Source organism: Schistocerca gregaria, chromosome 4, assembly GCF_023897955.1.
Source record: "Schistocerca gregaria isolate iqSchGreg1 chromosome 4, iqSchGreg1.2, whole genome shotgun sequence".
NCBI lineage: Eukaryota > Metazoa > Arthropoda > Insecta > Orthoptera > Acrididae > Schistocerca > Schistocerca gregaria.
Window position 1 is genome coordinate 301,806,588 of NC_064923.1, and position 26,782 is coordinate 301,833,369.

General features: G+C 40.9%; 1 protein-coding gene across 4 annotated transcripts in view; it reads right to left on the bottom strand.

Moving 5' to 3' along the window:
- The window catches only part of LOC126365875 (voltage-dependent calcium channel subunit alpha-2/delta-3), an 859,858-nt gene that overhangs the window by 470,990 nt on the left and 362,086 nt on the right, over positions 1–26,782 (bottom strand). For all 4 annotated transcript variants that reach the window (XM_050008568.1, XM_050008566.1, XM_050008567.1 and 1 more), the window contains exon 3: positions 21,890–22,000. In XM_050008568.1, the coding sequence (XP_049864525.1) occupies positions 21,890–22,000 (111 nt within the window). The remainder of the gene's footprint in view (positions 1–21,889; positions 22,001–26,782) is intronic.

Sequence of the window (26,782 nt, forward strand, 5' to 3'; positions counted from 1 at the left end):
AGCGCACATCACGCTAGTGTGACCAATTCCAGAACACTGGTCCCGCATTCAGAGCGCTTCTGAAGTAGGCGTGAGAACACATGTCGAAAGAGTTCCCAGATGCGCTGCAAGGAGCTTAACAGGTCGATATTGCCAATACGAGTATGTAACAAAAATGCTCAGTGAATTTAAATGGCACTCTTTGGCAGCAAGACGACGTTGATCTCGCGTGGCATTGCTAAGGAAATTTAGAGAATTGATTTTCGAGGACGCTTGTGGGTCAAACCTGCTGCTATCATCGTGTACCGCGAATAGCGACTGTAAAGTGATAAGATAAAATATTTTATTGCGGATTTTATTCAAGTTGATATCTAAGTCCTTTCAGATTCGCATGTGATAAATTGTTGAGCGTAACAAAATAAAAGCTTGCTTGACTTTAAAAACTTAACAAATTTTCTCCCGAATTTGTTTCATGATTCAAAGAAAACGGAAAACCAGAGTTAGAAACGTTTTGTTGAGATATAACTTCTTAGAAAATACATGAATGAAATGATCCTGAGTCGTGTAAAATTCATTTTATTTATTGTAAATCATACTCGAGTTATATTATGAGCTAATTACATTTACAATACCTTCGAAGGTTGAATGCAGCTTATCAGTTAAAGCATTTCTTTAATCACCGAACGTTTAAAGAGGACGGCCATCCATGAGAATGATGGCAACAGTCAACTTTTTTACGTACAAAATTTAAGTTTTCAGTGTTTACAGTAGCTTTTTGGACACATGTTAGCCACGCATGAGAGAAACTATGATTACAAAATATATGGACGCATAGCTGATTATCTGTTTATATTAGTCTTATACAAGAAGAGATTAAAAATCTTTACAGAATAAATACAAACATACTTTATTTACATTGTTAAAAGTATAAACAGAGTACACAAATGTTAGTCAGCCAACTACCGTCTTCGAAACTGTAGTTCGTTTTCGATTATTTTTACATATCATTCGCTTCACACCTGCATTATAAGCGCCCCTAAGTTTTGTTGAAATTGCTCCAGGTGTTGTAAGGTGCCGAAGCTCATTACGAGTCATCTGTAACATATGGTACATTTTCACTGACGCCAAACGGGGTTGTGTGCATCTGTCTAGTCCGCCGATACAACTAGGTTTACTCTTATTAATCTTCAGCTTCTTTTTATTCATTAATCTTATAACATAACTGCAAGAATTTGCACAATTTACTCTATGTGTCTATAAAGATGTTATCAAAGCAGGACTATTTATTACCGTAACTCTTGTTATAAATTGTATGTCTCTCCTCCTTTTCAGTGTTTTCCATATATTTCTTTTCTCGCTGGTTCTTTGGAGAACCACTTCATTCCTTACGCTATCGTTAAGTTACTAAATTTTCAACATTCTTCTGTAGTACCACATCTCAAATGCTTCGATTCTCTTCTGATCAGGTTTTCCCATAGTCCATGTTTCACAACAATACAATTCAGAGCCGCAAACGCACGTTCTCAGAATTTCTTTCTCAATTTAAGGCCTATCTTTGATACTAGTATACTTATGTTGAGTAGAAATGGCCTTTGTGTCGTCCGTGCTCCGGGAGTCGTGGGTTATTTTGCTACCTAAGTATCAGAACTCCCTAACTCCACCTACTTCGTGACCATTAACCCTCATGTTAAGTTTCTCTGCTTCTTTTCGTTACTTTCGCCTTTCCTTGATGTACTCTTAATCTATATTCTGTACTCATTAGACTGTTCATTCCATTCAGATAATCTTGTAATCCTTCACTTACACTGAGGATAGCAATGTCATCAGCGAATATTTTCATTGATATCCTTTCACCCATAATTCCATTCTTAAACCATTCTTTTATTTCCATCATTGCTCCTTCGCCGTGTAGATTAAATGGTAGGGACGAAGGATTACATACCTGTCTTACAACCTTTTTAATCCAAGCACTTCGATCTTGGGCTTCCCCTCTTTTTATTCCTTCTTGACCTCTATACACGTTGTATATTACCGGCCTCTTTCTATAGCTTACCCCTGTTTTTCTCAGAGTTCCAAAGATCTTGCACCACTTACCATTATCGAATGCTTTTTGCAGGTCAACAAATCATATGAACGTGTCTTGATTCTTCTTTAGTCTTGCTTTCATTATTAATCGCAACATCTGAAGTGCCTCTCTCTGGAGCCTTTACCTTTCCCAACGCCAAACTGATGGTCATCTAACATATTTTCCGCTCTCCTGTATATTTTTCGTGTCAGGAATTTGGATACAGGAACTCTTAAGCTAATTATGCAATAATTCCCGCACTTGTTAACTCTTGCAATCTTCAGAATTGTGTGAATGATGTTTTTCCATAAGTCCTATCGAACATCGCCAGACTCATGAGTTATATACAGCAACATGAACAGCCATTTTGTTGCCACTTCTGATGGAATGGTATCCAGCCCTTCTGCCTTATTCGATATGAAGTCTTTAAAAGCTCCTTTACATTCTGATTGTGATACTGGCTCTCATATCTCTTCTATATCGACTACCGTTTCTTCTTCTACACTCCTGGAAATTGAAATAAGAACACCGAGAATTCATTGTCCCAGGAAGGGGAAACTTTATTGACACATTCCTGGGGTCAGATACATCACATGATCACACTGACAGAACCACAGGCACATAGACACAGGCAACAGAGCATGCACAATGTCGGCACTAGTACAGTGTATATCCACCTTTCGCAGCAATGCAGGCTGCTATTCTCCCATGGAGACGATCGTAGAGATTCTGGATGTAGTCCTGTGGAACGGCTTGCCATGCCATTTCCACCTGGCGCCTCAGTTGGACCAGCGTTCGTGCTGGACGTGCAGACCGCGTGAGACGACGCTTCATCCAGTCCCAAACATGCTCAATGGGGGACAGATCCGGAGATCTTGCTGGCCAGGGTAGTTGACTTACACCTTCTAGAGCACGTTGGGTGGCACGGGATACATGCGGACGTGCATTGTCCTGTTGGATCAGCAAGTTCCCTTGCCGGTCTAGGAATGGTAGAACGATGGGTTCGATGACGGTTTGGATGTACCGTGAACTATTCAGTGTCCCCTCGACGATCACAAGAGGTGTACGGCCAGTGCAGGAAATCGCTCCCCACACCATGTTGGCCCTGTGTGCCTCGATCGTATGCAGTCCTGATTGTGGCGCTCACCTGCACGGCGCCAAACACGCATACGACCATCATCGGCACCAAGGCAGAAGCGACTCTCATCGCTGAAGACGACACGTCTCCATTCGTCCCTCCATTCACACCTGTCGCGACACCACTGGAGGCGGGCTGCACGATGTTGGGACGTGAGCGGAAGACGGCCTAACGGTGTGCGGGACCGTAGCCCAGCTTTATGGAGACGGTTGCGAATGGTCCTCGCCAATACCCCAGGAGCAACAGTGTCCCTAATTTGCTGGGAAGTGGCGGTGCGGTCCCCTGCGGCACTGCGTAGGATCCTACGGTCTTGGCGTGCATCCGTGCGTCGCTGCGGTCCGGTCCCAGGTCGACGGGCACGTGCACCTTCCGCCGACCACTGGCGACAACATCGATGTACTGTGGAGACCTCACGCCCCACGTGTTGAGCAATTCGGCGGTACGTCCACCCGGCCTCCCGCATGCCCACTATACGCCCTCGCTCAAAGTTTGTCAACTGCACATACGGTTCACGTCCACGCTGTCGCCGCATGCTACCAGCGTTAAAGATTGCGATGGAGCTCCGTATGCCACGGCAAAGTGGCTGACACTGACGGCGGCGGTGCACAAATGCTGCGCAGCTAGCGCCATTCGACGGCCATCACCGCGGTTCCTGGTGTGTCCGCTGTGCCGTGCGTGTTATCATTGCTTGTACAGCCCTCTCGCAGTGTCCGGAGCAAGTATGGTGGGTCTGACACACCGGTGTCAATGTGTTCTTTTTTCCATTTCCAGGAGTGTATCACGTTATCAGACAAGTCTTCCCCCTCATAGAAGTCTTAAGTGTACTCTTTCAACCTATCCGCTCTCTCCTCTGCATTTAACCGTGGAATTCTCGCTCTTAATGTTACCGACCTTGCTTTTAATTTTACCAAAGTATTTTTTGACTTTTCTATATGGCGAGTCTTTTCAACAATCACTTCTTTTTCGATTTCTTCACACTTTTCATGCAGTCATTTCGCATTAGCTTCTCTCCACGTCCTACTTATTTCATTTTTGTGTTTCTGAATTTCTCTGAACATTTTTGTCCTTCCTTCTGTCATCGATCAACAGAAGTTTCGCTTCTGTTGCCTATGGTTTCTTCGCAGTTACCTTCTTTGTACCTATGTTTTTCTTTCCAGCTTCTGTGCCATTTTTAAAAATGTCCATTTCTCTTCAACTTTATTGCCTGCTGAGCTATTCTTATTGCTGTATCTAAAGCGTTAGAGAACTCCAAGCGTATATCGTCGTTCCGTAGTACTTCTGTGTCCCACTTCTTTCCTCATTGATTTTTCCTGACTAGTCTCTTAAACTTTAGCCTGCTCTTCATCGCTACAAAATTGTGCTCTGAGTCTATATCTGCTCCAAGGTACCTGATCGTGACAAACAAGAGCTTCAATACAACCCTATCGTTATTTTTGTCATTGTGAAAACCTAACCGCGAAAGTTTTCTTTTCCATTCGTGAACGATGTCGTCAGTGTATAAATCAAGTTAAATAGACGACAAAGAGCACCCTGATTGTACGCTCATGTTCAGGTATTCTGAAATCAATTCTCCTTACCTCTTTGTAACACACATCTATGTCTTGTAGAAGTCTTTCAGCACCTCTCTGAGATGCTTAGAAATTCTTTTTTTGTCTGTGACGTACCGTAGCTCGTTCCTTAGTAACGTGTCAGCGGCTTTGTCATAGTGTATAAATCCGTTGTAGATACGTGGTTCGACTCCCCTGTTTTCTCAGATTTCTTTTCCAGGACGAAAACATTATTAACACAGGATCTACATGTGCATAATCCGCTCTGCTTTCCCAACGAGACAGTCTAAATTACTGGACGGAGGCGGTACAGCAGTATTCTGGTATAAAGCCTAGAGTTCAAAAATCTGATTCCCCTTTACTTTTCAGTTGGTCATGTCTCCCTCCATGACTATGAAATCAACAATAGATCCTTTCTCTCTCTCGCACTTGATCCTGGGGCGCCCGACTCACAACACAAAGGCTGTGGTGTAAGGAATACATTTGTTGTTTTCAGTAAATAAAACTGAAGCAAAGAAACAGCTCCTAAAAACGAAAATTTTTAAAACGAGCTTTAAGGAATTACGAATGAAAATCTTACCAGCTGCGTTTTCGAATGATATGCATCTGCTTTGCTGCCAATGAAATGGCATGTAGTATGGATCGTGGATGTGGGAGTGATAAGGTACTGAACTCAACAGTTCCGGAAAGAAGAAAATTTTACAAGGCAATTTTTTTTATTCATAGTCCCATGCTCACACACACAGTATCCGTGTGATACCGTGGAGGCGCGTGTATTTTCCTTAGCAAATGCCCTTGTTGATAAACATTTTGTATTTCGTAACATTTCGTTGTTTCACCAGTTGTAAACATTAAACATCAAGATAAAAGATGTTTTGAACCAATCACCATAAATACGCTATTTATTGCAGTAAAGAAGTCAGTAAACATTAAACAATATACAGCGTACTTAGTGTACGAACAGCCACCCTACAGGACTAGTTACATGAGCGTCTCTAAAACGTCAACGGAACCGATACTATAAAATGTCACTTATAAACTGTTAGGCAGAACGAACGCAAACCATGTCTCTTGCTTTCCCTGCAGCCGCCCTAGTTCCACGAGATGAGAAGAATATCGTGCTGAGAGACGGTAATTACAGAAAAGGTAGGGGATAGGTGGAGAGTTTGTTGGTAGAGGTTTTTAGCGCTGAGGGAACAACTGAGCGTAGACTCAGTTCCGTTTTGAGCTACGTCCGGAGTGATTGGTTGCCGTAGCTTTCCTCTGATCTGTGGGCTGCGACTACTTGCAATATCATATGATCTCTGGCATTCATTCCTGCCATCTCAGCAGCACGCCGCTATGTAGCGAATATCTCGTAAATAGATCCCTGGTTAGACATGGTTTACCTCCGGGGAATAATGTTCCCACAAAACAGCACACAGCTGCTTCATAGTGGTAATGTCTCCAAACCTTCAGTAGTCTTTACATTCTAATTTCACAGTACATATTATACGTTAATCGTTGAAATTTCACGGACTAATTTACACGAGGTGTGCAAATGTAAACTCGAAGTGAATTCTTGAACTTCTTCCTCAACAGGTAGCTGCGATACCTTTGGCATTACTGTTGTCAAAATGTCCTCGTAGTAACAAAGAGTATTTCAGACTAATAGTAAATCCGTCTGAGTACCGAACTTCTGTTGTAATGTCTCTGGAATCTGCCAGGAAAGAGACGGTTTTCATCCTTGTTACGTAGTAGCACAATATTTGATGAGTATCGCTCTTTTGCAAACATTTGTGGGTGGAGTACCGAGAAATGTTATGTGCGTCCACAAAATGTTTTGGTTAATATAGCTGAATAATTTGAGTTCATTTTCTAAGTTCAGCGCAGAAAGTTCATTACATCTACATCGTTAAAATGTATAGATTTTGTGTATTAGTTTATTTTCTATCGAGAAAAGCTTTAATCACTTTTTAAATTATTACTTAGAGTAAAAATAATGCAATAAATATGATACTTTAAAACCATCACAAAATTACACGACGAATTTACCCTCCTTTATGTATTCTTCGAACAGATGAAATATATTTGGTGCGCATCAAATGCTGTAACGGAGGACCATTGGTCTAATTTACTAGACTTACAGATTATGATAGCTTCCGTTGACGTCGAAGTCTGTTAATAAAACCGAAGATTACTCTGAAGCTTTATTTCAGATTACTTCTGTTATTCTTTTGAGATTTAACACGTCTTTAAGTTAAGATAAAATGTCTTAGAAGACACAGCGCTTATTTTGGTGAAACGTAAATGCTCCCAAATTGTAAGGAAATTTTGAAGCAGGCCAACTTTTTTTTCTGTTCAAATTCACAAACAATCCTCTGAACCTTGTCTTCACGTACGAAACATTATCGAACACGTGTTTCACTGAAATGTCATAGAGGGAAACTAATGTGAAGAAATTTCTGTCTGTAATACGTTGCACTTCTTGAGAAGGGACTGTAAAGAGAAATTGCTTTTTCTTCGTATGCATAAGCACAAGTCACGATAAATCACACAACTAAACTGTATTGACGTGAAATTCTTCGCTCTGTAAATTTGAAGTGCCCCTTGAGTTAGCCACACGTAGTAATAATCCTGAGTTACCGATGAAAAATTTCGTTTACTTATGAATTTGCTAATTAAAAAGAACAAATTTGTAAATCTCTTAGCATTTCAATTTTTAAATTCGTTATTATAGCCCATAATAAGGAGCTAAGAGTTGTTCGCTCCTGCCAGATTTAAACTTGTGTTTCTTTTTTTTTAATCGAGAAAATAGCACACCGATGGGGGAACACTGATCCTGATTTATACGATCTATAGTGACGCAGGCTGTCCTTGTCTGGTCTTGCGCAAGATTTTGTGACCAAAGACGTTAGTAAATTATAATATTGTTTTAGGTGTGCATTGCTGGGATTGCGATAGACAAAAACCACAACATGAAAATCCATCATCAGAACCACCTACAGTAGAAGAAATAGAAAAGATTAACAAAGCACCAGGAGAGGATGGGATAGTAGCAGAAATGTGGAAACTAAGGGCTTATCAGCATGACAAAAATTCACGAATTAATTAAAGACATTTGGACAAAAGAAACCATGCCCAGTGATTGGAAACAATCATTGATCCATTCTCTCCATAACAAAGGAGATAAAACAGACACCAGCAACTACAGGGGTATATTCTTGTTACCAGTAACATACAAAATACTGTCTAAAGCACTTTTAAGTAGAACAGAAGTACAAGCAGGATCTAATATAGGAGATTATCAAGCAGGATTTAGAAGAGGTAAATCATGTGCAGAACAGATTCTTAATTTAAACAATTTTGAGATATATATATATATATATATATATATATATATATATATATATATATATATATATACAGTAGTTACTTATAAAAATACAGTAGTTACTTTCGTAGACTTCAAGAAGGCCTACGACTCTGTTGACAGACAAACACTATTCCGGATACTTTATGAATCTGGGATAGACGAAAACACCAGAAGACTTGTTGAACAAACGCTCACAGATATAACATCAAGGATTAAGTATCAAGGTGAAATTTCTAAACCATTCAAAATCAAAACAGGAGTTCGACAAGGAGATGGATTGTCCCCAATTTTCTTTATCTTGATTTTAAATAAAATAGTAAAAACGTGGGAAAGCACATTAAAAACAGACGCACAAAGGACATAAGCATGGGCCAAGGAGAGAACAAATCTGAAGTGAAATGTTTAACCTTTGTGGATTATATGGCATGGATAACTGAAAACCGAACAGACAACAGTTATGCTTTATCTGTTATACGAGATTGCTGAAAAGACTGGGCTAAAATATTCAGTGAAAAAGCCGAGTGTATAGAACACAAACATATTACAGAAAAGTTTATGAAAACAAAGTATGAAAAATTAAAAGAGTTGATAAATTCAAATATTTTGGGGAGTGGGTCCAAGCCAATGGATTGGAAACACAACAAATAAAGAAAGAATAAACAAGTAAGAATTTGCATATAAATTAACACAAAACTACTGCAATAAGAAATCAATATCCATACAAGCGAAGATTACTCATTACAATTCAGTTATTAGGACACAAGCAACATATGGATCAGAGTGCCTAACATTGAATAAGAAGACGAATTAAGAGAACTCAAAAAAAAGGGAGAGAAAAATACTAAGAAAAATTCTAGGTCCCGAGAAAAACAATTAAAATAGGTGTGTTAAAAGGTGAAATGAAGATTTATACAAAAATACAGAAAAGATCACAGATACAATGAGGAAGAGACGGCAAAAATTTTATGGAGATTTAAAAAGAATGGAAGAAACATGGATTACAAAGAAAATTTTAAAATACAAAAATACAGAAAAGACTGAGGAAGAGACGGCAAAAATTTTATGGAGATTTAAAAAGAATGGAAGAAACAAGGATTACAAAGAAAATGTTAAATTACGTTAGTAAGCTGAAAAAAATTGTAGGATGGATAGAAGCAGTAAAGACAGATGTCAACAAAATACGTGTTACAGAAGAAATAATACGTGACAAGAAGTACTTCAAGCTATTGATAGAAAACGCAAACTACAGAGAAGATGACCCAAAACCTCGACCCAAGAGAATGTGAACAGATGAGGAGTCGACAAAATGAAGAAATACTGAGGAGAAAGGAAGACATAGAAATACAATAAGTCTAAGGTTGAATGCAGTCCATTGCTGGCCAAAAGAAAAATAAAAAAAAGACTGCGAGAGACACTTAACTATGTTACTTGCCAGAATCTCTACCAACAACACTTGAAAGAACTTTATTCAAGATAAAAAGACAGCTTGAAAATTATGGAATTAGTCATCGAAAATTTTATAAATATATGTACTAACGTCTGTTTTAGTGAAGAGTGCAGAGCTATACAACTTGAGACAGCAATGGCGTGTGTTAATGCCCTCTCAGCGAAATGCCAGAAGCGCATGTAAGAAATCCTTCCACGCGACGCCAACAGTTCCCGGCGAGCACAAACTTCTCCCGTGTAACTTTGTAAGGATAATCGATGGAAGCTGTTCCGTCTAAAAATCAAAGTACGTAATATTTTAAAGGTCTTTTTCGAAAGTTCCAGATGCCAGAAAGCCGAGGGCAGAAGATATACGAGAAGCTCTCAACTTTATAAGAAGTATGTATTACGAGCGGGGTCGGCATTGAACTACGTTTCTGGAAAATTACATCTGTAGTCAATTACATGTTGTCTTCAGAATACGACATGAAGATTTTATTCTATTTAAGAAATGAGCTAAGTGCACTGTAAGTGGAGAAAAGGGCCAGAAGATGAAATGAACAACGTTTTGTGAATCCACCCACTCATCTCGCCTTTCTAAAATTTATATCTTTCAACCGTCAGGTGAGGTATACTGCATGGCTGCTTAAAACTCCATCGACATATTTTACAAGCTTATTTAAATCTCAGTAATCCGCTTATGTTGACTTTGTTGTTCATTTAGGAAAGTACAGATAATTTGTATAAGTGGCTGGACATTCCTGTCGTATTAAGACAACTCTAAATTTTTCTGTGCTGGTGATATCAACGAACCTGCAACTTCCGACTGTAAGTTTACGACAGTCAATAGATATACAAGGAGTTCATGCCAGTCAGAGAATTTTTATCTGACATTTGTTGTAAACGAAAGTGACTGTGCAGTTGATTAAGAAGATGAAAACATTAACGGACGAATCTGGAATTAATACTGGACAAACAGGTTGTAATGACGAAAATGTGATGGCAGGAATGAAAATTAGTATCTGAATCGCCAGAATTATACAGAACACAGATAATAAAAGCCGTTCAAGCACTGAAGTAGAAGATTTGGGACGAAATCAACGCAGAGCAAACAAATTGCACGACTATTCAGAGTTTTTCGAGGATAAACCATCCAAAGGACTAACTTGGCATACTTTTCCAAAACTTGAACACTTTCGAGGGCTGAGATCTTCAGTTTGAGAGTGATGAAGCGTTACTAGCAGAGGTGAGGTTGTGGCTCCGTCAACAAAGAAAATTCTACAATCACGCTATCAACAAACTGGTCTCTCGTAGGGGGAAATGCGTTTGTCACCAGGGTGACTGTCTAGAGAAATTAATATGCAAACATGAAGATCAAATATGCAGAATGTTAATAACGATAGTTTTATTTTAAAAAGTTTTAAGAGTTTTCACTTAAACAATTCGTAGGCATTACTTTTCAGCCTTCCCTCGTGATTTCTACCGTCAACGATTGTATATGCTATATTAGCGGTTGGTATACAAAAAGAAAAAGAACAATACTGCACTTATTTTTATTTTGTGATCAGACATTTTACGTAATATTTTTTTCATGTATTCCTCTTGTCATAACAGTTTAAAAATGTGCCGGATGTAGTTAATGCAGCGCTTCATCTGAAAGGAAGTCTATAGCAAAATTTGTTTCCGGGAGTGAATATGGAGAAAAAGGGGATATAACCAAAAGCTCTATAAATAAAATGGCTTAAATTTATTGCGGTGGATTAATTCAGTCTGTAAAGTCTACGACCATTTAAATTACATAATTTAGAATTAGCGGAAAAGAGAACAACAATGCAAATGTGAAAAGAATGCTACTTGCAAGGAAAAAAGTTGAATGTATGCCGGTGGTAAAATTAAACAAAATAACGTCTGCACACACTTTTTTTCACACACGTGATCTCTGTTTGAAACACTTGATTAACAATATTGCAAAACTATTACATGAGTGAAGTGAGCTTTGTTGGAATGGGGCAGGAATAGAAAAAAAAGTGCTACAGAAAAACCAAAATATGCAGTGCATAAGTATCCTTCTTTTCTAGCTTTCTTATTTTAGCATGTGTTAAATAAGAAACAAGTAATCAAAAACGTACAATTAAGATGTCTAATGGAGGGTAGATGTACGTCATCAATAAACAAGCAGGGTATACAGAGATGGGCAAAGGTAATGGTTATTGTTTGTGTAGAATTCTGGTTAAGTCTTTTTATCTGCTCGTGGGTGAGAAGAAGCTGATGATGATGAAGCAATAGCTGACCCTATCCCACTTTTAAGGAGATTCAGAGATCTGTGGTATTTAGCTACAAGTGACACAGTGTCACCTATGATTCACTAATAGGTAAGTGAACTCCTCTCTTCTCACATGCAATCTGACATGTCATGTTATTGGTCTCATCATCTAGAACAATGTGATCAGTTTTTGAAATAAAGGTAATTATTTAACATGGAAATAATTATGAGACTCAAAATATCCTGTGCGGTGAAGTAAGTTGTGGACTCTGTTAGAATGCGAAGAGTGATAGTAAAATGTGGAAATCGCTGAAAAAATTCCGGGTAGCGTTACTGATACACATTCCCAGTGAAAATTTGGGAACGAAAGCTCTTTTACTTGAATTTATTTATTTTTCTTTTGGAGCAGTCGCTGCCCCCGTGATTCTCTTTTTTTCGTTTTGAGCGCCACATCAAAAGGAGAGTTTTTCACTTTTTGCCTTTGTTTGACAACCGTGGCCCGGAAAAAAACCGTATATTATATTAGTAAGCACTGCCACGCTTTGGGTAGAGTGGACAGGTTGATGAGATCGTGTTTCATTTTCCACCATAGCCTTTGTCGTTTGCGTTGTGCTGGATCTGCCGTGACCTACAAATCCTATGAGATACGAGATTTCTGTCGATTAGAGAGGGCCGTGATTGCTGTGTTCGTTGGTGTAATAGTTATTACCAGACACGATCTCAGTATATTTTTAGATTACCGGTTCAGACAGTCTATAACGGTAATCTTCAAATCCACATATATTATGTACGTAAGTATGTTTATATGCATGTATGTTTCACATCTCCTCCTAAACCACTGAATCGATTTCATCCAAACTTGGTACACATACTGCTTACGATCTGGAAAGGACCACTTTGGGGGTAAGAATCACGTGCCTATCAAAGGAGTGGGGGTGGGAGCACGAAAGGAGCGTAGCTCACGATTCTCCCGTACGCTGACTGAAATCGTCTAGTATTTGACTTTCAACAAGCTTTACACATAATTTCAAAACATAATGAAACTTTTTCTGTATAACACCTTCCACAAAATGATGAAAGGGAAAAATTTGTCGCTCCTCGTCCTCGTCAATCCAGGGATCGACTTCAGCTACACTTAGTACATGAGTCACTTACTACCTGGAAAAAATACTATGGGGAAACAAACCATCAATCTCATATTGGAATGGGGGTAATAACGTGGTGATGGAGAGAGAAGGGCCTGGTGGAGAAGATGGGCAGATAGAGGGGGAGGAGTAGATGGACAGAAAGAGGGGGAGGAGCTGGACGATGAGAGGGGGGAGGAGGAGGTGAACTAATAGAAGACTGCAATAAATACGTACACTAGCCTAAGCATCAAAATTAAAAAAGACATAAAATTCTTTCAGTGTTATACATAATTTAAACAGTGAATTTCTCACACTACAAAAGCGCTCTACAGGATGTCTATGCGTTGAAAATAACTTAAAAGGTGTTCTGCGAGACTATACATAGAGACAGCGAAATAAAAATTAAAATCATGTGATAATCGACATTTGGTAATGGTTAAAAGTGCGACAAAAATGTATTGCGTAGCATATGATAAACTGTTTCGTTAAAGTGGCAATCTTAGAACGAAACATCTACAATTTATTTACTCGTACCCTAGGTAAATAAATAAGTAGAATTGAGCGGTTTCCAAGGAAACTCATTCGTAACAGAGGAGCTGAACTTCAAATAACGCAGCCAACAATCCTTGACGATATTAAGAGCAGATATTACGATACAAGGGTTTCATCGATATTTGGCATACATTTTCTGACAACGACACAGAACATCGAATTGCAGCGTGCCGTTCTTTGTTGGCAAAATACCCAAATTCTGTGCCTCGCTCAGGAGTGTTATTATGTGATGACTGAGGGATCTTGTTTTGCGGTATAAGGAAAGTCCCTGTCATGTTAATGTGTGGTCTCGAATGTCATCGCCTGGATCTTACCACGCCCTACAACTCTTTATGGGAAATAATCGCCGGCCGGAATCTGGAGCAGCGCGACCGCTACGGTCGCAGGTTCGAATCCTGCCTCGGGTATGGGTGTGTGTGATGTTCTTAGGTTAGTTAGGTTTAAGTAGTTCTAAGTTCTAGGGGACTTATGACCTCAGCAGTTGAGACGTTCTGCAGAATATGAAGGGTGACATGAGATGCATAGATCTATGAGTAAGTACGATGGTACACATACTGATCTACTGTCTACATAGTTTTTGTGTGCAAGTACTCCAATATACAATATACTCTTTTGACCTAGGCGTATCGAGGCTGTTCGGTTACGATGCGGAGTAGGAGGTGACAGTGTACACTGAGATACGCGTCCGGAATAAACAAATACTGTTCTTTCAGCCAGTTATCCAGCTCCTTCCTGTTTGGTGTGTAGTTTTCCAGCTGTCTACGTACAAAATTTTTGTATTTTCAAAATGAAACTGCAGTTGATAAAACGGAGCGTAAAACGACTGACGATTGCGTTCAGAACTATAAAAAATATGAAATTTAGCTTCCGACATGTCCTCAAGATCAGAAAGGATGTATTTTCTTTTTCCGGCGTTTTCAGTATTACCTGAGGTAACTTCGAGAAACATAACAGAGGCCAGATTCGAAGGCATCCTTTGAGGTTTTTCAAAGAGGGCACGTATGCTAGTAACAAGACACATTTGGGTTTGGAGAATCATAACATTACAACATTTATGAAAATATGAGACTCTTACAAACAGCCGATAAAGGACCTTATCTGGACTTCCTGGAAGACCTGGAATTCCACACATCAAACACGGAACCTGATAGATTGCAGAATAGACGAAATGAGTCTATTACGGACGAGTACTTCTATGTATACGTGATGTCCTGTTCTCCAAAAATGAGTTTCGGCTGTTCAGTGGGTGCAATTCGTAAAGTACAAGCGGATGCATAATTTTTGTCTAGTGCAAAATTTACCTGTGCCAATATTAAAAAATGGATGATGATATAAAAGGAGACATACGTAGCAAAAGCTATTAGATGAAGCAGCATATTTGTATTGTACTAAACCTTAATTTTAATTCAGTTTATTTTTGTTTCAGTCTCGCAATAATTTTAATTACGAAAATTATTTAAAATATTAAAAGAAACAGGAATAAGATGTGCTCTTAAAGTACGGTAGGGAATCTGATTCGTTCATTTATTGGAGAGAAAACGCTAAAGGCAGACCTAGACATGGAAGACGAGACTGAAAATCACTGTCTGAGACTTTTTATGTAGTCGGCATTTACTGACAACATCACAGGAAAAGCATGGAGAACACTTTATTTAGGGCTCAGATGCTTAGGAAAAGGATCATCAGGACGCGGAAGAGGGGGAAAAGGAGATACGAAAATGCCACTGCTTAAAAGTGACAGTACAGATGACTCCCAGTTACGAGAATATGAATTACATTTCCTTTCATACGTAATTATTTTCGATTTAATACATGTCCTTACTGCACGAATGCTGCAGTTACCACTATATTGTTATTGTGTGGTGTAAAAAAAGCTTATTAGAAATCTTAATGTAATATTGAACTTCCTGGCAAATGAAAACTGTGTGACGGACCGTCACTCCAACTAGTGAGTGACCTTTGCCTTTCAAGAGAAAGTTTCTGAACTAACCGAGCACGACTCAGGACCCGTCCTCATAGCTTTAATTCCGCCAGTACCACATCTCCTACCCCCTACATTCTGTTAATATAATATTGTATAAACAGTAACACATAAAAAAGTCAGTGGTATAAAGACGAAATTACGCTGTACAAAGGGTAGTGCTAATAAAAATAAAGAAATGGGAAAACGCCAGATGACAAATGCAGAAGTGCAGGGCTCAATACTCCATGCGTCCTGGGAGTTTATTGCCTCTCGTCGGATCCGTCACCTGTGTTAACGTGACAAACGCAAGGTGCGCCGTTGTTCGGAGCCCTCGTTAAACTGTTCCCTGTCCCCCTTCCCCGTAACTAGCTGGATAAGTTCGAAGGTCAGAGTAAGGCAGGGGTAATAAGGCCGCACACAGCAAAATACTGTGGTGTTCAAACAGTAATGAAAGTTTTTCTCATTTTAACGAAGCAGTTTGCACGTTTGTCATAAAGTACACTACCTGACTAATAAAAGCGAACCACCCAAGAGGGGAGGAGGAAACGGAATGAAACTTCACGCTTTCAGAGGGTATGTGATTACAAAATAGAGTCAAATTTACAAAGAAATTGGCAGGATGACGACACTTATGACTGTGTGCCCTCCTGACCGGGATGGATGCACTGATTCGGTTGCGGAAGATGACATATAGCTTTTGTTTTCCTTCGTGAGGCAAGCTGACCAACAACTGTTGTAACTGGTCTTTGACATCCTGGACACTGACACTGGGACGGTGTTGACATCCGAGCTGGTCCCAAAATTTTCTGTCGAGGCAGGTCTGGAGATCTTGTAGACCACAGTAGTACCTCAGCATCATGCACAGCATCCACAGAGACAAGTGCCTTGCGCGGACTAGCATTTTCATGTTGAATAATGGTAGCACTATACTGTCGCACGAGAGGTAATACATGAGTGTGCAGGGCGTCTGTCATGTATCTTTGTGCCTTCAGAGTTCCTCCAATCACTTCCTGCCATGACGCGGCGACAACCTTCACGATTACCTCACCAGTAACCCCATTGAGCACCTCCAAAACATTGGAAGAGTAGGACATCTTCCCAGGTCGCGGCCATACTCGCCGATGAACACAATATGACACCATTAATCCAAACTTTCTGTACCACTCCAAACGCAGCCGTTTCTGTTGAGGAGTTAACTGCAGTCTGCACATGGGGAGATAATTCTCAAGCCCGGCAACTGCTAGTGTCCGATCACTGTTGCAAGATGACACAGAATGTTGCAGGAAGACCATAACTTGCTCTCGTAAGGCAGACGCAGACGTGAAAGGGTTACGATGCGCTTGGTGGACAATAGTCAATATGGGGATCATCCCTTTCTTGTGGTGGTCAGACGTGGTCGAAAGGAACCTTGAAGACGGGTATACCTGCTCTCAAGTACCTTTGCACATCCGAATGACCCACAAATCTAGATATCCGATTCGACCCGCTGGCCGAAAACAGACCCACAATGAGGCCCCTTCAAACTCTGACCGTTGCTGATAACGTTGTCTCACACATTAGGGCGATATATGCGCATCCTTCACAGTGAGTAGTCAACATGTGAAGCCGTCCACGGCTCTTACACACCCATCCTGGCATAGTTAAAATACTAAATACGAACAACACTAATGCACTCTGGTGGCCTCTCCATAATTCTAATCATTTACATACCAGTTGATGGTATGTTCATGTAGCAAGTTGCATTAACGTTCGACCATATCTTCTAGTTGTGTTCCTTTTTTGTGAGGCAGTGTATCTTAATCTTAGTTTCGTCACTTATAACCATTACCACATGGCAGTGGTGTTTGTCTTTCGTTTTTTAATATCGGTTCTGATATACAGGGTGGGGCAAATGAAAGTGGCCCGGAGCACAGGATTCCAGGGTACAAAAAAACATAGCAGAGAAAAGGAAATACAGTAATAACGTGACTATAGCACATGTTGAAAGAGACTACTCTCTCTCTTCGCACTTTTGGGCCCTGGTCAGCAGTTTGCTGAAGACGGATCGAAGCTGGACTGCTGGAATTGCTGTAGTCACATCCAAAATGTTGTGCTGCAGTTGTTGTAGGTTATGAGGGTTGTTGCGATACACCTTAGGCTTGAGGGCTCCACGCACAAAGTAATCACTCATTGACAGATGAGATGACCTCGGTGGTCAGCTAGTGCCCCGACCAGGCTGACCTTTACTAACAACTCGATAAGGCATGAAAGACTGCGTAAATGTTCTCCAAAGTTCGGCCGGCTATGTTGCCAGTTGCTCCATCCTGTTGGAAGTAACTGTAAGTCTTCACCTCCTCCGTCAGTGCTGTCCCTCATGGTCGTCCAATCGTATCCAGTCGTCCGACCCATTTTTATTTGCCCCTCCCTGTACAAGGTGTTCCTAGAGGAATAATAAATATTTTAGGAGATAGTAGTATAGATTGACTCAAACAAAACACTCCATATTACATGCGTCCATCTGTTACTGGTTACACAGATACAGCTTTCAGAATGTACCCAGACAAAGAGAGAAGGCAAATGATTAAGTGCACAGTTGATTTTCATTAATTACACCTTCGACATCAATGCACTGTCCAGTTCTCTTGACAACACTACTTGTAGCATCTCTGGCCGACCGTTGTGGCCGAGCGGTTTTAGGCGCTTCAGTCTGGAACCACGCGACCGCTACGGTCGCAGGTTCGAATCCTGCTTTAGTTTATGATCGGTGTATAGATCGCGTGATCGATACCATGTAAGGATACAGCGATGTAAGGGTACTGTACCCTTACATATCCCCACCAAAATAACACTTTAATAAGATAAAATATAATGGCGACATTAGATTTGAATATCAACGTTTAAAAATATACGGAAAGACAAAAAAGGAAAAAAAATGTACAATTTAAAATTATAAAATTGCGGTAATTAGTCAAAACTATTTGTTTATTAACGCAGAAGCTCAATTCATTAAGAATAATTCTCATTGAGTCCCTGTTTACAATATTTGTTTTTATTTGTATATGGCAAATGGCATTTAAGAAATGAAAGTTAGTATTACTTAATTACTCTGCATTAAAGTCAAAGTATATCATTAGATCATTCAATCAATCAATAAATTAGCAACAATATAAGTCAGGCTAATCACTTGTGCGTCCTGCATAATCCCATTGAAATAACATGGCAACATGAAACCAAATGCTGTAACGTCCCATTGAAATAGCATGGCTAAATGTGACACATTAATAAAAATTGTCTATTAGCGTTTACTGTTCATGTAATTTGTCATTATGTAGGGCTACAGTACCCTTACAACGTGAATATGTTATGTCTGCCATATTATTGTACGTCAAAAACAGATTCATGTAGAAATTCTGCATGTGATTTTTGAAGAATTCCTTTCTACTAACTGAATACTGTCTATTACTTCATACTCAGTGTGTTAATTTTCAAGTTAAGATGAAATATGGCTGTTGGGTATTGCACCAGTCTTATGCAGTGTAGTGAAAAAAATGCGTATGGATCTGGTACTCCGCGATTAGGAAATCGCCAGCTGTATTTTATACAAGCAGCAGCGTATCCATTACTAAGCCCATACACAAACACCACATTAGCCACCTCAGCAATTGTAAATATGCGCGGCTTACTTAAAAGTGTAGTAGAATTGGGCAAAAAGTCGCAATCACAGATGAAAAACTTAGATTTGTAAACTGAAGAACAACTTCACAACGTGAACTTAAAAAGAAGATACTCGAGAAAGAAACTCATAGTCTGCGGTAGTACCAACAAACGAACTGAAAATTTACGCCTATGATCATCTGTATTTCTGTAACCAACAAAACTTGAACTAACGGAGTAGATTACTGTTCCAAGAGAATTAGTGTTAAGTCAGGAATCTACGAGTATAGTACACAGCCATATGTATCATTCTCGTAGGGACCATGAAGACAAGTTTAGACTGATTACAGTGTGTAAAGGGACATCTAAACAGTCGTCTACCCTGCGCTTCGCCGGCCGGTGTGGCTGTGCGGTTCTAGGCGCTTCAGTCTGGAGCCGCGTGGCCTCTACGGCCTGCCTCGGCCATGGATGTGTGTGATGTCCTTAGGTTAGTTAGGTTTAAGTAGTTCTAAGTCCTAGGGGACTGATGACCTCAGAAGTTAAGTCCCATAGTGCTCAGAGCCATTTAGTCGTGCGCTTCAAGCACAAACAGAACGGGAGGGAATCCCGCAGTTAGAGGCGCCCCTTCTACCAGAGGGCATGTGTGTGTGTGTGTGTGTGTGTGTGTGTTACGAATAGCCGGAGGTCATGGGTGTGTGTGTCATGAATAGCGCAGCCCCTCCCGCAGGAGGGCATGGGTGTGTGTGTGTCAAGAATAGCGGGACCGATGACCCTTAGGAATTTACACACATTTGGACATTTTCGTTACAGTATGAGTTAAGGAGGTTGTGCAAGTCGCTGAAGGTTTGATCGCACAGTTCCCCAAAATTGGGGGAGGGGGCTGATTTTCTATGGGGTTCGAGTCATAGGATGGCTCTGAGCACTATGGGACTCAACTGCTGTGGTCATTAGTCCCCTAGAACTTAGAACTACTTAAACCTAACTAACCTAAGGGCATCACACACATCCATGCCCGAGGCAGAATTCGAACCTGCGACCGTAGCAGTCGCACGGTTCCGGACTGCGCGCCTAGAACCGCGAGACCACTGCGGCCGACCGAGTCAGAGGATTTTGCAGGCCAATCGAGATGTAATAGGGCGAGGGAATGTTCAGAAAATCAGTCACATATTCTTTTAACTCGGCGCTCTGTGCTGTCTTGAAAAATAAGGGTATCAATAGTGTACCCATCGTATAGACGTTGATTGAAAGGCAATACCTAATCATTCAGAATGTTTAAATGAACATTCCAATTAATGTTAGTGGTCACATCTGGGAGCGAGCCCAATTAATGAATAGAAATACAGCCCCAGTACATCACAAGTCCATCTCTGGCTTGAATCTCACCTTGCACACAATGAGTATGAAATGCTTCATTTGGCACAAACGTGATTCTCAGACCACATAACATTCCGTCAGTCAGTTACTGTTCAAGTTCTATGATTTATTGCCCACTGAAGGCGCACAGCTTTATGTACGTGCCTGTGCGAGCAATGGTCTCTTGCAAGGGGACCAACTCCAAATGTTCATTTCATGCAGTTCCAGTCGCAATGATCTGTCGCTAACAGTTGGAGATGGACCATCATTCACAGTCTGCAGCAGTTTGTCGCGTTTGGAACCGATTTTGATTCACAAGCCATGAAGCACGTCTCCAGTCTGTCTCAGTCAGGACTTTTCTTCCGACCACAATTCCGACGTCGTGTTTCGTGGCCACGTGTGTCGCACCACTTCTTGTAGACACTCTGAACAGTCCGCCGCGAAAATCCAGCATATACAGCAGCTTCACACACTGTACAGCTATAGGGATTGCCAAACACTGTTGTCCTCTTTGCCACTCTGTCACGTCCTCACTTTTTCCTTCGTTTGCGTACAATCTCATCTTGAGGTCTCACTGACCGCTACTTCCTTATGTTTCGTAGAGGCAGAGCGCGAGCAGTTGAGCACGTGGCTCGATCACTGCATCATCTGTAAACACTTGATGATTCATCCGTGCGTGCGCACTGAGTGACTAATTTTTTGCCCGGTGAAAATACTTCACATGGCTAGCAGATTACTGTTGTAGCAGACAGCGGCCTCGATCTGTCACGTCACTGAGTGTCACACGTTTCCGTGCCGACCCACCTTGTTTGGTTCATACAGTATCGACATTTCGCAAGTCTCTTTTACGAACCTCAAAGATCACTCAGCCTGTAGATATGGGAGTACAGCCCCATGAGTTCGTAAATTAGACACAAGGAATATGAAAAATATTTGGAAAGACGAATCAAGAACAGATTACGACGCTAAGACTAAATTCTAAGGTAATGAGTCCCTTTTCTAGAACGTAGTTTCGGTTTGTATATTGTAGTTATAGTTTTAAGAATATACAAATATCATCTTAACTTTTTTTACTTTATGCTATTAATTTAGAAACTCTAAGGCTTCATCGATAGCATATAAACAAAAACTGTGCTGCGCGGAGACAAAACAGGAAGAGAACAGTCTTTATTCTCCTTAATAAAATATTAAGCAGCTGACGTCCCGGATTTCTAGCATTATGGAACGAAGATGATTATTATTCCGTACTCAAGCACACGAATGCCTTTTTACTGCCTCCGTTTATTTTTTGTTGTGTATAGAGATCACTGCATTTTTTGTAAGAAAGCTCATCGTCATTGCACAGCTTACTGGCCACGTTCGACAGTCTTGTATGTGGAAAGAAGCTTCTTTATCAAGTCCAGAATAAAAAAGTCTACATGAAATAACTGGTGAAGCAATTCTACTTTACTAGTTATATGTTACATGCGTAATTACAACAGATTCTCACCATCACCGCGTGCATTTTGATGTCCATCATGTTCTTCACCTCGAGCGCCATTTCCCGTATGAGGATCAGGCCATCCTTTCGTGTTACGTCAACATCGTGGTCTTGGTATTTCTGGAACAAAAGAAAAACACTATTGTTCAGTTTCACAGTTCACTTGAATGACTGTTGTGTAATCTGATTATTTCTGTCCGTAAGGAATTATACATTAGTTAGGTTATATCTGTCTGCCGACTGTGAGTAATTTACGTCATTAGTTGGTTACGTCCGAAGTTGCTTGTGCTAGCGTAGCACAAAAGGTGCTGCAATTGCCCTATCCGAACTCATTAATTCATAAATTACACTCATCGAACAGTATATTACGCTCCATGGATTAAATTCTGTACGAAATACTTGAGAGATGCAGAAAGAGTCGACATGTACACATCTAGAGAAACGACTTTTCGAAACTCTTTTAGGAGGTACCAACAATCATCGTGGCAATAATAAAGCTATTATTTCACCTTAGCTGTTCTGCAGCGTAATGTATTATTTTCCTCCAACTAATTTTGGCCTTAGATCACTCCAAAGCATCACATGCAACATTAGCATACACCACTTGGACGTCAACAATATGAAATCCGTGAAATATCAATAAGATATCATCGAAGAGCCTCTGTACCTACACTTGAATGTAATCATTTATTAATTACAAATTGATTTCGCTATTAAACTTTAACTACTGTCGCTAGGATAACTCTGATCAACGCGTTATCGTTTTTTTTCACATGACTGTTACTTTAACCTGAATTTTAGGAACTGAAAGAAAACCATGTGTTGTGATGCGATTTATCTAAGAGCGAGAATTAAATTAGATTATATAAACATTAAGCTTGTCTTTGAATGATGCACATCATGTAAAGCAACTGATGCGCATCAAATGTTCCTCTGTTTTTTTCTTACTTTCAGTTAAATCATATCAGAAAACATTTGACTGTTTCTTGAAAACTTTTTTTATTTTCAAGTTTTATTCAGAAAGCAGGAAATATAACAATTTAAAAATCATTCGGTATTTTATTATTATTAAGAACATGAAGGTAAAGAGACAGCAGAGAAGTTTCAGTTTATCCTGTAAATTGACATTTACTTTATTTTTTATTAGCTTGATAGAAAAAACTCAGTATTTCTACACCAATATCAATTTTATGCGCAAAATAGCTCGGTCTTGAAGACATGAATTTTTTTGACACTTCATTTACGCAGCTAACACCAGGCCAAGTATTTCAGTATTTCCTGAAATCAAGTATTTATTAATGGTCCTGATTACTTTCAATCAGTGAAACCTCTTTCTGCAAGACTGGATCTCAGGTTGGTCGGTTTGACATCCCAATTGTCTGTTTCCCGTTCTTCATTCGGCTACGATAATAAGGACAAGAATTTTTTCCTAAATTACTAATAATATTTTGTTAATTACTCTGATTATTCTCAAGTAATTAAAACTTTTTTTTTTTTTTTTTTTTTTTTTTTTTTTTTTTTTTTTTTTTTTTTTTTTTTTTTTTTTTTGCAAAACTAAAACTCACGCTGGTAATTCTGTTACCCTGTATATCCATCTCCCACTCTTCGTTTGGCTGTGAAAAGTCGAACAAAAATGCATTGTGTATTTTCTATGGAATCTTTGTTTTCGCTCCGCACATCTGACAAGATAGTCACTGCTGTTAGCGCATTTATCGGGAACATGTAGACACGCTGAACATTCGACGTCCGTGTAGAAAATCATCGTCAGCTGTATCAAGAACCTCTGCATGACGTACGGTGTGAAATTAGTGCAATGCAAATTAGTGGGCCTATCTTTTTTCACCAGAACATACCTGCTACTACACTATATGATCAAAAGTATCCGGACACCCCAAAAACATACTTTTCCATATTAGGTGCATTGTGCTGTCACCTACTACCAGGTACTCCATATAAGCGACCTCAGTAGTCATTAGACGTTGAGAGAGAGCAGAATGGGGCGCTTCGCGGAACTCACGGACTTCGAACGTGGTCAGATGATTGGGTGTCACTTGTGTCCTAAGTATCCCTAGTTCCTATGATTTCGATGTGATACCGAAGTGAAAACGTGAAGGGACACTTAAAGCACAAAAGCGTACAGTTTGACGTCCTCTGTTGATTGACAGCGACCGCCGACAGTTGAAGAGGGTCGTAATGTGTAACAGGCAGACATCTATCCAAACCATCACACAGGAATTTCAAACTGCACCAGCATCAACTGCAAGTAATATGACAGTTAGGCCGGAGGTGAGCAAACTTGGATTTCATGGTCGAGCGTTTGCTCATAAGCCACACATGACGCTGGTAAATGCCAAACGACGCCTCGACTGGTGTAAGGAGCGTAAACGTTGTACGATTGAGCAGTGGTTAAAACGTTGTGTGGAGTGACGAATCACGGTACACAATGTAGCGATCCGATGGTAGAGTATGGGTATGGCGAAGGCCAGGTGGACGTCATCTGCCAGCGTGCATAGTACCAACAGTAAAATTCAAAGGCGATGGTGTTATAGTGTGGTTGTGTTTTTCATGGAGGGGGACTGCAACCCTTGTTGTTATGCCTGGCACTATCACAGTACAAGCCTACCTTGATTTTTTAAGCACCTTCTTGCTTCCCATTGTTGAAGAGCAATTCGGGGATGGCGATTGCATCTTTCGACACTACAGAGCACAGCCCGTGCCGGAGTGGTTACACGACAGTAACATCTCTGTAATTGACTGGCCTGCACAGAGTCCTGACCTGAATACTATAGAACACCTTTGGGATGTTTTGGAACGCCGACTTCGTGCCATGTCTCACCGGCCAACATCGATATCTCTCCTCAGTGCAGCACTCGGTGAAGAATGGGCTGCCATTTCCCAAGAAACCTTCCAGCACCCGACTGAACGTATGCCTGCGACAGTGGAAACTGTCATCAAGGCTAAGGATGGGCCAAGAAAATATTGAATTGCAGCATTACCGATGGAGGGTGCCACGAACTTGTAGGTCATTTTCAGCCAGGTGTCCGGATACTTTTGATCACATAGCGCATGTGCATTGAACAATATACCGATTCAGAGAGCTAACTATAAATCTATAGTTATTTCATGCAATATAATGCAAGGGCAAACGCCCCAATGTGCCTGTGACCACATTACAAGGTATGTTTGTTAAAATTAGATAATTCCTACATATCCATGCTGTGTCGGTATGAGCCGTCTGTGGTGTAGCGGCGTCACGGGTAAGGCAGTTTTAGCGTGAATTTGCGGCTGACCCGTAAGTCAGGCGTGCAGTTGTTAATAAAAACTTTGTGTAACGTGAAGTAGCAAAGCGTCTAGGACCGGCATGGGAGCAAGACTTGCAGAAACGGCGTGGTCAGCGGGTCTGCGAATAACTCTTGTCGCAAACCGCCCTCGAAACCAACGCACTGGCGCTAACCTATTGTATGCCAACAGGTGAGCTGAACAGGCACATTCTCAAAATATATCCGTACTGCTGAGTGTAAAGTAATACCAGTGTCTTTAGTGCCACAGATATCTTGAATGACGATGCTCTTCTAAAGGGGCCCGCATCTCGTGGTCGTGCGGTAGCGTTCTCGCTTCCCACGTCCGGGTTCCCGGGTTCGATTCCCGGCGGGGTCAGGGATTTTCTCTGCCTCGTGATGTTCTTAGGTTAGTTAGGTTTAAGTAGTTCTAAGTTCTAGGGGACTGATGACCATAGATGTTAAGTCCCATAGTGCTCAGAGCCAATAAGCAATGTTCTAAAGGGGGCTCACTACGTCAGGATAAGTAAATCGTAAAACCTTTCAGTAGGTCCAGAATAAAATTTTCAGTCTGCAGTGGAGTGTGAGTTGATATGAAACGTTCTGGAAGATAAAAAGTGCATGCCGGACGGAGACTAGAACTCGGGACCTTTGCTTCTCGGGGGAAAGTACTCTACCGACTAAGCTACCCGAGCACAACTCAAAGCCCTTCCTCACAGCTGTAGTTCCGCCAGTACCTTGTGTAATACCTTCACAGCAGCTCTCCTGCGAAGGTTCGCAGTCGTGCTTCGGTAGCTCTGTCGATAAAACCCTTGAGCGCGAAAGGCAATGCCCCGATTTCGAGTCTCAGTCCGTCACACAGTTTTAATCTGCCAGGAAGTTTCATTACTGTATTTACTTACACAAAAACATCTAGGCCACGAATTGTTTCTGGGTAAGGGAAACTAACAAACCCGTCCTCAGGTTCAAATGGCTCTGAGCACTATGGGACTTAACATCCGTGGTCATCAGTCCCCTAGAACTTAGAACTACTTAAACCTAACTAACCTAAGGACATCACACACATCCATGCCTGAGGCAGGATTCGAACCTGCGACCGTAGCAGTCGCGCAGTTCCGGACTGATCGCCTAGAACCGCGAGACCACCGCGGCCGGCCCCGCCCTCAGGGTTAAGACCATCGATGAAGAAGTGATATGCGCCCTCCGCTTATGGGGGCCAAGGAGTAAGTGCGTTTTTCGAGTGGTATCGTCTCCAGGCTGGCTTGCACCAAGTGGCGGTCGTTCAGGGACCGCTACCTGCCTCTACACTACTTTAGCTTTTAATGTCATTTCATAGTAACTGCGGCTTTGAAAATAATTAATCGATCTTCCAAGATGAGTTGGTGGCAGACCAACCCCCATTGCCTATTTGTATTACTTGTTGTAGTAAGTAAGGCTGTCATTCGTTGACTCCGCTTTTAGATGAACTCCAGTATTTCCTATGCGCACAAGGCTGAATGGACCGTTCCTTCGTGCACCCCAGGCAGTCAACGGTCTTAGCCTGGTGCCACCCCATTGGCAGAACTCGCCCTATCGCATTCCACTCACCCTTTCTAAAAGAGCTGTTGTGTCTCCCCGAACACCT